The 12,503-nt window shown below is 41.9% G+C and overlaps 1 protein-coding gene across 4 annotated transcripts in view; it reads right to left on the bottom strand.

The window, feature by feature from the left end:
* EIF5B (eukaryotic translation initiation factor 5B) overlaps positions 1–12,365 on the bottom strand; it is a 62,382-nt gene extending 50,017 nt beyond the window's left edge. For 2 of the 4 annotated variants that reach the window (XM_024242738.2, XM_024242739.2), the window contains exon 1: positions 11,981–12,365. In XM_024242738.2, coding sequence (XP_024098506.1) covers positions 11,981–12,015 — 35 coding nt within the window. In that variant the 5' untranslated portion in view covers positions 12,016–12,365. Of the gene's footprint in view, positions 1–11,527; positions 11,819–11,980 lie in introns of those variants that run through there. The other 2 variants (XM_054547248.1, XM_054547247.1) reach the window with 2 other exon arrangements.
* Positions 12,366–12,503: the final 138 nt, after the last annotated feature.

The raw sequence follows: 12,503 nt of genomic DNA, 5'->3' as shown, positions 1-12,503 counted from the left end.
TACTCAACTTTGGTGTTTGGCTTTTGGAATTAAATAAAAATCATATATAAAAATAAAAAGTAAGACAAGTACTTCATCTTGAGACCAATATAGTACAAAGCCTTTTAAAGACACATATTACAAAAAATTGTTCACTGCAAAGTAAAAGGAAAATTAACCTCATGTAAAAATCTCCTCTCAATTCCAAACTTAGCAAATTTCATTTGATAATGACAGGTATTTTTCACTGAAAACTTGTGTAATGAATGTAAAGTTAGACAAGAAACACAGGAAATTCAACTCCTTTCCAAATTATTCCACACTTGAAAATCTCCAAGATGTCTAAGACTCCTTTTTACCAACCTCTCTTCTCCAATGTCTCTTTACCCACTGCAGAGGTTTTAAAACCTGGCCCAAAATATCTCTTGACACTCTTTGAGAGGTGGAGGTCTATCTCCTTTAATGTGGGAGTTGTATGACTGCTTGCAAAATAGAAGGATGCAACTTTTGTTTCTAGGCCTAGGCCTTACCCTGGCAGCTTCCTGTCTCTTGGAATGCTCACTGCCAAGCTAATGGGGATGTCCAGGTCAGGAGGAGAGATCAAATAGAGATGCTCCCGCTGACAACTCCAGCTGATTAAACCCAGTAAACCTCCAGAACCATGAAAGATAATCACAAGTTTTCTTGTTTTAAGCCACTGTTTGGGATGACTTCTTATGGTACAATAATAACCGAAGCACCTCCATATTTCTTCCTATTCCTAATCAATACCAGGGCCTGTAGTAATGGACAGCATGTTGGTAGAAGTGTAAAATCCAAACTACACCACTCCTTCCTCCGTCCCCATCCCCAAGTTGATGGACAAATTGTCCAAAACCTCAAAGTATTAAAGGAAGGATAAGTCACATATAACACTGTTGTTGCCCTTTTTCACTTACTTTGGCTTCTGCCCCTCCCCGCCAAAACTCTTAATAATAGTAAACAAGAAGAAGAGCATAAGAGGGAATCCTTCTCTTTATTCTTAACTCTATCTCAGCAGTAACAGCTGCAATAAGAGAAACTGGGAAATTCAGTCCCACCTTCTCTACAGGTTGCCTTCTGACATCTCATTTCCCCAGTCTTCATCTTCTTACCCAGAACATCCTTGATCATCAACAGTTACATATAAAAGAGGAAAAACAGGACAAAAGAAGGGAAAGCCCAGCAGTCATTGCTCCTCAGTGGCCCCCACCACTTATAACCACAAATCTCAACAGTTTTCACTCTCAACTCCCTTAATGAAGTTATGGCTCAAGTACTACAATCAATAAGCTGAGAACTAGCTATGTCTCAAAAGAAAACCCTCCCAGCTTACGATGTCCTTATGAAGTAATGACTCCTTTAAAAGGGATATGAAACCATACTGCTACTATATTATACAATGCAATGCAAAGGGTATGTGTATCTTATCACCTTCTACAAAATTCAACCTAACCCTTTATTTTCTAAATACCTGATACATTAATTTGATAAGAATACAAATCTTGTAGACCCCCCCGATACACATATCCTAAGTTCATATGTATTATAGATTCCAGTATGTCTTAACTATCAGATCAGTACAGCTTTCACAAACTGGATTAAGTGGGGAGGAACACAGAGTTGCAGGGATTTCAGAAGCTTCAAAATTCTCTCTAGCAACTTCTGTTTTACCTGTTTTAAATTTTAATTTGATAATAAAGACTTAAGATGAATACAGACAGCCACCTTATCACAGTATACTGTCATAGAACAGCAACCCAAGGTTTTGTTTACAACCCCTACCCCCCAAAATTGTTTCTGGTTGATGAAAAAGATCAGATGCACACTTAATAGGTAAATTAAACCTTTTTGTCAAGAGAAGAATCTGTCATATAAAGCTCAAAATCACTAGTTCAAATAAAAAAAAAGTATCAGAAGAATTGAGCTCTTGCTAGTTCAGGCATGCTGAACTCAAAAGAAATCCATTATAAGAAGCAATACATTCACAATGAAAATGGTCATTTAGATCCTACTACTCAAAGTATAGTTACAGGACAAGCAGCATCAGTATCATCACCTTATTGAAAATGCAAAATCTCAGGCCTGTTAAAAAAAAAACAAAAACACTGAAAAATGCAGAATCTCAGACCCCCACCCCAGATCTACTGAATCAAAATCTCCATTCTAACAAGATCCCCAGGTGAACAAAGTTTGAGAAGCCCTGATTTAGATTCAACAACGTGGCATCATCTTTCAAATCAATACTGCAGATTGGAACTTTACAAAATTTTATATTTGCTACTATTTGATATAAGACTATTTGGGGGCCTGGCACAGTGGCTCACGCCTGTAATCCCAACACTTTGGGAGGCCAAGGCAGGAACATCGCTTGAGTTCAGGAGTTCAAAACCAGCCTGGGCAATAAACCAAGACCTCATCTCTACTAAAAATCAAAAAAATTAGCTGGGTGTGGTGGCATGCGTCTGTAGTCCCAGATACTCAGGAGGCTGAGGTGGGAGGGTCACTTGAGCCCAGGAGATCAAACCCGCAGTGAGCTATGATCAGACCACTGCACTCCAGCCTGGGCGACAGGGTGGGATCCTGTCTCAATAAAATAAAATAATTAAAAAAAAAGAATATTTCGGGTTTCATAATTACAGAGATACAAGTTTATATTTAGGATTATGTCTGCAGATATATATAATAGTGATAAAAATTCAGATCCACATTCTCAATAAACACCTTAAGATACAACTTATATGGGCCGGGTGCAGTGGCTCACACCTGTAATCCCAGCACTTTGGGAGGCCGAGGCGGGTGGATCACAAGGTCAGGAGATTGAGACCATCCTGGCTAACGCGATGAAACCCCGTCTCTACTAAAAATACAAAAAATTATCTGGGCTTGGTGGCGGGTGCCTGTAGTCCCAGCTACTGGAGAGGCTGAGGCAGGAGAATGGCATCAACCCGGGAGGTGGAGCTTGCAGGGAACTGAGATTGCTCGAGACACCTTCTCAAAAAAAAAAAAAAAAAAAGAGATACAACTTATGTTCTAAAATAACTGATCACACGGTAAGTGCTCAAAGCAAACTCAGTCTCTGTACTCCATAGAAGTTGACTCTGATCCTTAATCACTGTTAAAGGATTTTCCCCACCTAACTTGTATAGTGCCTGGCACTCTAATATTAATAAATCATTAATATAAAACACTAATAATTACTAATAAATTTTAACAAAAATTTTTTATGTAGACAACCACTCTCAAGACCAGATTTCTAAATAACCAATTTGGTGAACACCATCATTAGAATGGTCTGGCTGCACCTGTGTACAAAATTATTGGCAACACAGGAGCAACCGAAGATCTCAAATATTCCTCATGGTCACCCTTGGTACTCTAGAGACACAGAAACACACAGCGTACTCCCATTCCTTCCAATCTGCACGCTCTCTTGATGGCAAACTTAATTAGAAAAGGATTTTAAAGATGCCTAAACAATAACTTTAAGAGGCAAATGTGAAATCTCGAGGGTGGTACTCTCATACTCCATTTTCTCCCTTCAGCACTTCACTCTGTATTATCTGTGTATATGCCTATTTGCTACATTAAAATGTAACACCCTTTGAGAACAGAAAACACCGTTTTGTATTCCCAATTTACCGCATTTTTTTTTTTTTTTGAGACAGGGTCTAGCTCTGTCACCCAGGCTGGAGTGCAGTGGCACAAACATGGCTCACTGCGGCCTTGACCTCCCAAGGCTCCAGCAATCCTCCCACCTCAGCCTCCTGAGTAGCTGAGACCACAGGCACACACCACTACAATCAGCTATTTTTTTTTAGTGGGTAGAGACGGGGTCTCCCCACGTTGCACGGGCTGGTCTTAAACTCCTGGCCTCAAGCAATCCTTCTGCTTCAGCCTCCCAAAGTGCTGGGATTACAGACATGATGAGCCACCGCACCCCGCCCACCTACCTATCTTATACAAGTGGCAACCTGAAAGGCATGTTAGACATTCTTTTTTTTTTTTTTTTTTTGAGACAGTCTCACTCCATTGCCCAGGCTGGAGCGCAGTGGTGCAATCCTGGCTCACTGCAACCTCCACCTCCTGGGTTCAAGCAATTCTTGTGCCTCAGCCTCCCAAGCTGCTGGGATTACAGGCATGCACCACCACACCTGGCTAATTTTTTGTATTTTTAATAGAGACGGGGTTTCGCTATGTTGGCCAGGCTGGTCTCCAACTCCTACGCTCAACTGATCCACCCGTCACGGCCTCCCAAAGTTCTGCAATTACAGGCACGAGCCGTCACCATGCCCGGTCGCATGTTAGACGTTTCAAATAGGCACTAATAAATAAGGAAAAAGTCCTATTCTGGAATGGCAATCACAACTCTCATACAACAGGCAAGGCTAACCAGTTTCAACACAGCAGTTTAATAAAAAACACGTCTAACACTATAATAATTACTGTACTTTTGATCATAAAACTTCCAAATGGAATTTTCTGAAGCAATAAATTGAAACGCTAGTTTAAATGCCTCTGAAAAAGTACAATGACATTTCATTTATCTGACAACACAGACAAGGATTCCATTGTGTGTGAATTTTCCAAATGAATGAAACGTACCACTTTTAAAATTTATATTTAAGATATAAATGTTTCTTATAATACATTATATAATTTCTTGAAATATTTACAAATGTCTGAGGTTGTATCAAGATAATGGAGAAAAGAAAGGAGGGGGCAGAATACATATAAAATGAGATTTATGAATGAATTTGAACCTGGGTGATGTACACATGTTTGTTCATTAGACTATTCTACTTTTGTATGTGTTTGAAATTTTTCATTTAAGGAAATTCACACCACAGTAATCAAAACTGTGCCGGCTGGAGGCGGTGGCTCACATCTATAATCCCAGTACTTTGGAAAGCTGAAGCAGGTGGATCATTTGAGGTCAAGAGTTTGAGAACAGCCTGGCCAACATGGTGAGACCCTGTCTCTACTAAAAACACAAATATTAGCTGGGCCTGGTGGCGCACACCTAAAATCCCAGCTACTCCGGAGGCTGAGGCAGAAGAATCCCTTGAACCCAGGAGACAGAGGTTGCAGTGAGCAGAGATCACACCACTGTACTCCAGCCTGGGTGACAGAGTGAGACTTCGTCTGAAAAAAAAAAAAAAAAAGAACCAGAAACAAAAACAACAACAACAACAACAACAAAAAACTGTGGTGGCAACACTGACACAGACATACAGACCAAAGAATTAAAATTTAAAGTCCAGAAATAAATCCATATATCTAGCATCTAATGATCTGACAAGGGTGCCAGAACCTTTCAATAGGGAGACAAATCTTCTCTTCAACAAATGGTATTAGGACAACTAGATATCTGTATATAAAAGAATGCAGGCCGGGTGCAGTGGCTCACGCCTGTAATCCCAGCACTTTGGGAGGCCGAGGCGGGCAGATAACGAGGTCAGGAGATGGAGACCCATCCTGGCTAACATGGTGAAACCCCGTCTCTACTAAAAATACAAAAAATTAGCCAGGCGTGGTAGCAGGTGCCTGTAGTCCCAGCTACTCGGGAGGCTGAGGCAGGAGAATGGCGTGAACCTGGGAGGTGGAGCTTGCAGTGAGCTGAGATTGCACCACTGCACTCCAGCCTGGGTGACAGAGCGAGACTCTGTCTCAAAAAAAAAAAAAGAATGCAGAGGAACCCCTACATCATACCATATACAACAATTAATTCAAACTGGAACAAAGACCAAACTGCAAGAGATAAGGCAATAAAAGGTTTCTTTATTATTATTTTTTGAGATGGAGTCTCACTCTGTCACCCAGGCTGGAGTGCAGTGGTGCAATCTTGGCTCACTGCAACCTCCGCCTTCCAGGTTCAAGCAATTCTCCTGCCTCAGCCTCCCGAGTAGCTGGGACTACAGGCGCGTGCTACCACGCCCGACTAATTTTTGTATTTTTAGTAGAGACACGGTTTTGCCATGTTGGCCAGGCTGGTCTCAAACTCCTGACCTCAGGGTGATCCACCCGCCTCGGCCTCCCAAAGTGCTGGGATTACAGGCGTGAGCCACCGTGCCCGGCCAGCAATAAAACTCTTAAGAAAATATACAGGTAAATCTTCACAACCATGGATTTAGTAACAGATTCTCTTAGATACAACACCAAAATGCAAGCAACAACAACAACAAAAATAAACTGGACTTCAACAAAATTTAAAACTTTTGTGAAAAAGAAACTTTAAAAGACAGTGGAAAAAACAAACTACAGAAATCAGAGAAAGTATCTGCAAATCATATATCTGATAAGGATCCAGTATCCAGACTATATCAAGACCTCTTACAACCCAACAACAAAAATACAACCCAGGCTGGGTGTGGTGGCTCACACCTATAATCCCAGCACTTTGGGAAGCCAAGGCGGGTGGATCACCTGAGGTGAGGATTTCGAGACCAGCCTGGCCAACATGGTGAAACCGCATCTCTACTAAAAATACAAAAATTAGTCGGGCATGGTGGCACTGTAGTCCCAGCCACTTGGGAGGCTGAGGCATGAGAATCACTTGAATCTGGGAGGCGGAGGTTGCAGTGGGCCAATATCACGCCACTGCACTCCAGCCTGGCCAACAGAGTAAGACCTGGTCTCAAAAAAAAAAAAAAGAAAGAAAGAAAGAAAGAAAAAAAGACAACCCAGGCCAGGCACAGTGGCTCACATCTGTAATCCCAACACTTTGAGAGGCTGAGATGGGAGGATCACTTGAGGCCAGGAGCTGAAGACCAGCCTAGGCAACAAAGCGAGACCCCATCTCTACAAAAAATTTTTAAAAATTAGCTGAGTACAGTGGTGTACACCTGCAGTCCTAGCTACTGGGGAGGCTGAGGAAGGAGGACTGCTTGAGTGCATGAGTTCAAGGTTACAGGGAGCGATGATCATACCATTGTCTAGCCAGTCTAGCCTGGGTGACAGAGTGAGATTCTGTCTCTCAACAGAAAGGAAGGAGAAAAGGAGACAAAAAGCTTACGATTTACCAAAAAAAAGGAGGGGGAGGAATGACATTAACAACAACAAAAATTCTGAGATACATGGGAAAAAGCCAAATCCTAAAGATTAAAATGAAGAAAATAATAATATTTTACTGTTACAGATTTAAATTAACCAACTAAATGGAGAGGCAAATCATATTACTTATTTGTTCACAAATATATTTCTAGCATCCAGAAAAATACCTGACATTCAAGTGCTTAAATCTCAATATATTTCTTGAACGGAATGATTCAACACCATAAAGATGTCAAGTGTCACAAATAATCTATAAACTTAATGGACTCCCAATTAAAATCAATCTCAACTGATATTTACCTTGGCAAGTATTACATTAAAAAAAAAAAAAGGAAAAATCTCAAATTGTTAAAATATCAAGAACATTAACATGCCCACAGATGTCTTCAGTTGCCTTTAAGTGATTCTCAAGCATTCTCAGGACCTGTAAGACATATATGAATGATGGTCAAACAGCCTGAGAAATGTCTCACAAATGCCTAAATCTAGTTTAGAAATCCCTAGGCCAGCAGTCCTCAAATTCATTCCCAAGATCTCTTTAGGGAGTCTAAACTATTTTAGGGGGTCAAAACTATTTTCAAAATAATACTAAGAGGATACTAGCCTTTTTCATTCTAATTTTCTCACAACTGTACAGGGGAGTTTTTCAGAAGCTAAATGATGTGTGATGATGCTGCAGATCAAATGCATAAGCAAATGTGAGGGTCTATCTTCTACTGAGTCATAATAGTGAAGATGTTTGCAAAAACGCTTAGCTCTTCTATTTTTGAAAATATGGTTATTTAATAATGTTATGTATAATAATGTAAGTTTATTTTTACTTTTAAATTAAATATTTGAAGAACTTTTCAGTTTTAGTTTGTAATACTTGTAACTGGTAGATATAACCCACATACACAAAAGCCTTTTGTGTTCCTTAGGAATTTAAGAGTGTAAAGGAGTCTAGGACCAGAGTTTGAGAATTGCTATTCTAACCTAACCACTGACACTCAGTTCCTCGGTAAAACAACACTCTGCCCACCTTATAGATCAACCGCAATACTGGAATAAACTTAGAAGCATAAAATAAAGCACAACTAATGAGCAAGTAACATTAAAAGTAGCTGAATGAGCTCCCCACAGGGACAGCATGGAAGGCTAGAGAGGTTACTATCAACAAAAATCTATAATCTGTTTTCTTATTAATTTATAGCAAACTAGGACTTCTTCCCCTACCACTTCCTAAAGCGTCAGGATAGGAACAGGCTAGACCAAAAGAATTCTGATCATGCATCTTTTTTTGATGTAATTTATGCAGACAAGAGTTTCATTAATTCAAATATATGCAAGTAAGAAATGAATTCCTTTATTAAACCTAGGCTATCTGTATTATATTTGTTTGATATGTGGATATGGAATCCTAGCCTTTGTCTCAACAAGTTTCCCGGGTCAACTGAAAAAGGTCAGGAAAACTTGCTGAACAAACACCATATCAAAATCTCATTCTTAGAATTACACAGACTGGGGCTGAGCGTGGTGGCTCACACCTGTAATCCCAGCCCTTTGGGAGGCCAGGGTGGGAGGATCACTTGAGGTCAGGAGTTTGAAACCAGCCAGCCAACATGGTGAAACCCTGTCCCTACTAAAAATACAAAAATTAGCCAGGCATGGTGTTGGGTGCCTGTCATCCCAGCTACTTGGGAGGCTGAGGCAGGAGAATCACTTGAGCCCACGAGGCCGGAGGTTGCAGTGAGCGGAGATCGCGCCACCGTACTCCACCCGGGGTGACAGAGCAAGACTCCATCTCAAAAAAAAAAAAAAAAAGAATTTCACAAACTGAAACAGAATTCTAGAACTTGGTCTTTAAGCAAAATTCTAGAATTCTAAAAATACACAGACAAGAATAAATATCTTGATCATTGACACATGCTATACAAATAAAATTAGGTAAGTTAAAATCTAATTTTAAATGAATACTGAGTGGCTAAGAAGTTAAAATAAGGATTAATTAAATATAAGAATTAAGGACAGTGAGTATTGTATGTTCTTTCCAAGAACTGAAAAGTGGCTCCATGCCTTCTCTTGATAACTAAATAAGCAGCTGTGCATTTCTCACCCAGTTCACACCTTGCCAGAAACATGCCTGACATAGTCAAGGAGGGGAGGTGGAATGACAGTAAAATCTTTAAAGTGTGGACCTTCACCCAGGAGAATAAAACTGGATCTCTATCTCATTTTACACAAACAAGAATACTAATCCTAAAACTGGACTTTCTCCCTCTAGATTTTCTTTCCAGTCTGTGTTTTTGTCCCATTTACAAATATGCAAAATATCCCTGAAGAAAGGAAAGAAATATTAAAATAAAGGGAAAAAGCTGACTCACAAAGCAGTAGAACTTCCCATTCCCCATCTCCCAATATCTCATGTAGAAGACCAAAATAAAAACCCAAGCAGTTCCGGTCAAAGGGGACTCTGCTAAAGCTCAGGAGTTCTTAGACACAATCTGAAAGCCATTCACAAAAAGGAGTCCATGAGGCATTTATACACACACACACTCACAAAATGTATCAGCTTCATATATTGGTATATGAGAAAATAAATGTTTAAAAATTATATTGCCACCACTTTCCCTTCAACATGAGCCAAAAACAAACAAACAAACCAAAACAACACCAACAACAAAAAAACACAGATTAGGTTGAGAGGGGAAAAAAAACAGCATTTCTTCTACACTACCAAACCAATCATTTAACAACAGGGTCTAGTGTGCAATTTAAACTTTACAGCATCCCTGAAAATCTTTATAAATCAATGAGACACTCACTTTTCCCTAAAAAGACACAGACAAGAATAAACACCTTGTCTCCCAATGACTTTTTTCTATTGTGAAAGAGCCTGGAAAGTAAAAAGTGTAAGTAGGGAAACATATAAGCCGGATCGCGCCTGTAGTCCTAGCTACGAGGGAGGCTGAGGTGGGAGGATCACTGGCCAGGAGTTCAAGACCCGACTGGGCAACATAGTGAGACTGCCCCTCCATCTCTAAAAAAACAAAAAACAAAAACACATATATATGTAATTTTAAATCTAAAGAACACATTTGTGTAATCCTAAACCAAACTAACGAATTGAAAAAAAAACTGTAATAAGACAATCAGGGAAATAAGAAAACTGACTGAATATTTGCTAATGTTTAAGAATCACTGTTAATATTTCTTACAGATATACTTGGTGGATTTACAGATGAAAAGCTACTGAGATTGGCTTTAAAATATCTAGTAGGTGGGGGCCAGGGGCGATGGATCACGCCTGTAATCCCAGCACTTTGGGAGGCCGAGGCGGGCGGACCACTTGAGGTCAGAGTTCGAGACCAGCCTGACCAACATGGAGTAACCCCGTCTCTACTAAAAATACACAATTAGCCGGATGTGGTGGCACATGCCTGTAATCTCAGCTACTCGGAGGCTGAGGCAGGAGAATCGCTTGAACCGGGGAGGTGGGGGCTGCAGTGAGCCGAGATCGCGCCATTGCCCTAAGTTTCTTGTTGCCTGGGCAACAAGAGGGAAACTCCGTCTCAAAAAAAAAAAAAAAGGTATATATATATATCTCTCTCTCTCTCTCTCTCTAGTAGGTGGGATGAAACCAAATAGGTCATGTGCTAACGATGGTTGAAGGCAGGTAATTAATACACAAAAGTTCATTATTCTCAGTTCTCTATTTTCTAGAGACAGCTAAACATTTCTCTAGCAAGGAAAAAAGTACCCTATACATCAAAAATTCCTATCAAAAATACAGAAATTTGTGTTCCCTACATCACCCATAATCCTTATTTTTTCTCATTCATCTGGTTTAACAATAATTCAATTCTCCAAACCAATTAACTTCCTCCAATAGACCTAAAACTGAAATACAAGACTATCTTTGTTGTCTTTTAATTCTACTCATAAGCTAGTCAAACGCTAGGTGAGAAAACGATCCAGGTTTCCAATTTATAATTAGTAAACTTATTTTAACTTCAAGACAACATATCTGTTTTGAGTCAGACTGATGAACTAGCACTAGTTTTTTTAATTTACCTTACTCTCCGCCTCGTATTTAAGTTTGGTGGGTAGTGTACGAACGTGTAATGTAACAGATGTTGTTCACTCCCAGGAAGTCAACTCTTTCCATCATGAGTAACAGAACTCAATTGAATGTGACACACAGAAATGTCTCAAAAATCTCTAGGTAAGTAACTCGCATATACCCTTATCCTCCCTCCCCAGAGCATTTCAGGTGGTTAGAAAGGAGCGACCCCGGTTGGTTGGTTTCTTCTTCTTCCCTTCCTTTCTTAGGGGAAGGCTAGAGAGCAAAGAAACGACCAAAAAACAGGCCGGAAAAAGGAAAGCGAAAAGCATGAGGGCTGGACAATCAGCCCTTAAATAAATGAAAACTGTATCCAAATCAGATTAAGTTGAGAGACAGCGAACTGCTAAACACCTCCCCATAACTCTAACGTACCTGAAACCGCCGAGCAGAGACACCCGGCCGTACATCACATTCAAGCTCCCTTCCCTCCCAAGTACTCACAGGTACAAGAGGCATAAAAAGAACTTCCCCACCCTCGCCAAGAGTGGCGCGGAAAAAAACTCACACTGGCCTGGGCCACGCTGGCGAAGCCGCCTGACCCTCCCTGCGCGGCCAGGAACCCTCAAATGACTGCCCCGCTCCTCAGGCCGGGGAAGGGGTAGCCGGGAGAGCGAGGTTCGACTGGGAGGACCCGCCCGCCGTCGAGGCCCTACGTGCCCACCCGGCCCGGGGGCTTGGGCCCGCGCCGCACACTCTGGGCCCAGGCCTGGTACCCCGCGAGGCTCGTCACGAGCCCAGACCCCAGTCCGACCCCGCGCCCGGCGAGACCCGCACACCCCACTAAGCCAGGGCGGCCGCCGCCGTACGGACCCAAACCCTATCTACCTGTCTTCGCTCTTGTTTTTCTGTTTCTTCCCCATTGCTTGTCAATGGCGCTCGTGGCCCCAGCCCCTCTATTCGGTCTCTCACAGACCCACTGTCTCCCGGCTGACTTTGGTCTCCGCTCAGCTCCTTTTCCCCCGTGCTGCCGCCGCTCGCACCCGGCTCTCCACAGACCCGCGCACTGGAACAGCGTACATATGGTATGAGTTCTCAGTGCGCAAGCGCATCGTCCCGCCGCCTCGGCGTGAGGACGCAGGGCGCGGCTCATCGAGAGCTGCGCTTCGGGTAGAGCGTCTCCGGTTGACCAGCCGGCCAGGCAGGAGCCCGAGCGCCCCCTGCCCTCAAGCGTCCGCCACGAGCCGACGCCCCCGGGTTTTCCACGTTCTAGAACCCGGAGATGGACGATGAAGCTGTCAATTTCCCCACCGCACCCCTCTCCCAACCGGAAACGCACCCTTCGGTTCAGGAGTGGGCTTTGGGCTTCCCTTTATATCTTTGTATTCTCAGCCGCACGAAGTTCAGTAAA

This window comes from Pongo abelii, chromosome 12, assembly GCF_028885655.2.
Source record: "Pongo abelii isolate AG06213 chromosome 12, NHGRI_mPonAbe1-v2.0_pri, whole genome shotgun sequence".
NCBI lineage: Eukaryota > Metazoa > Chordata > Mammalia > Primates > Hominidae > Pongo > Pongo abelii.
Note: the sequence above shows the minus strand (reverse complement) of the source record. Positions and strands in the feature narration are given on the sequence as shown.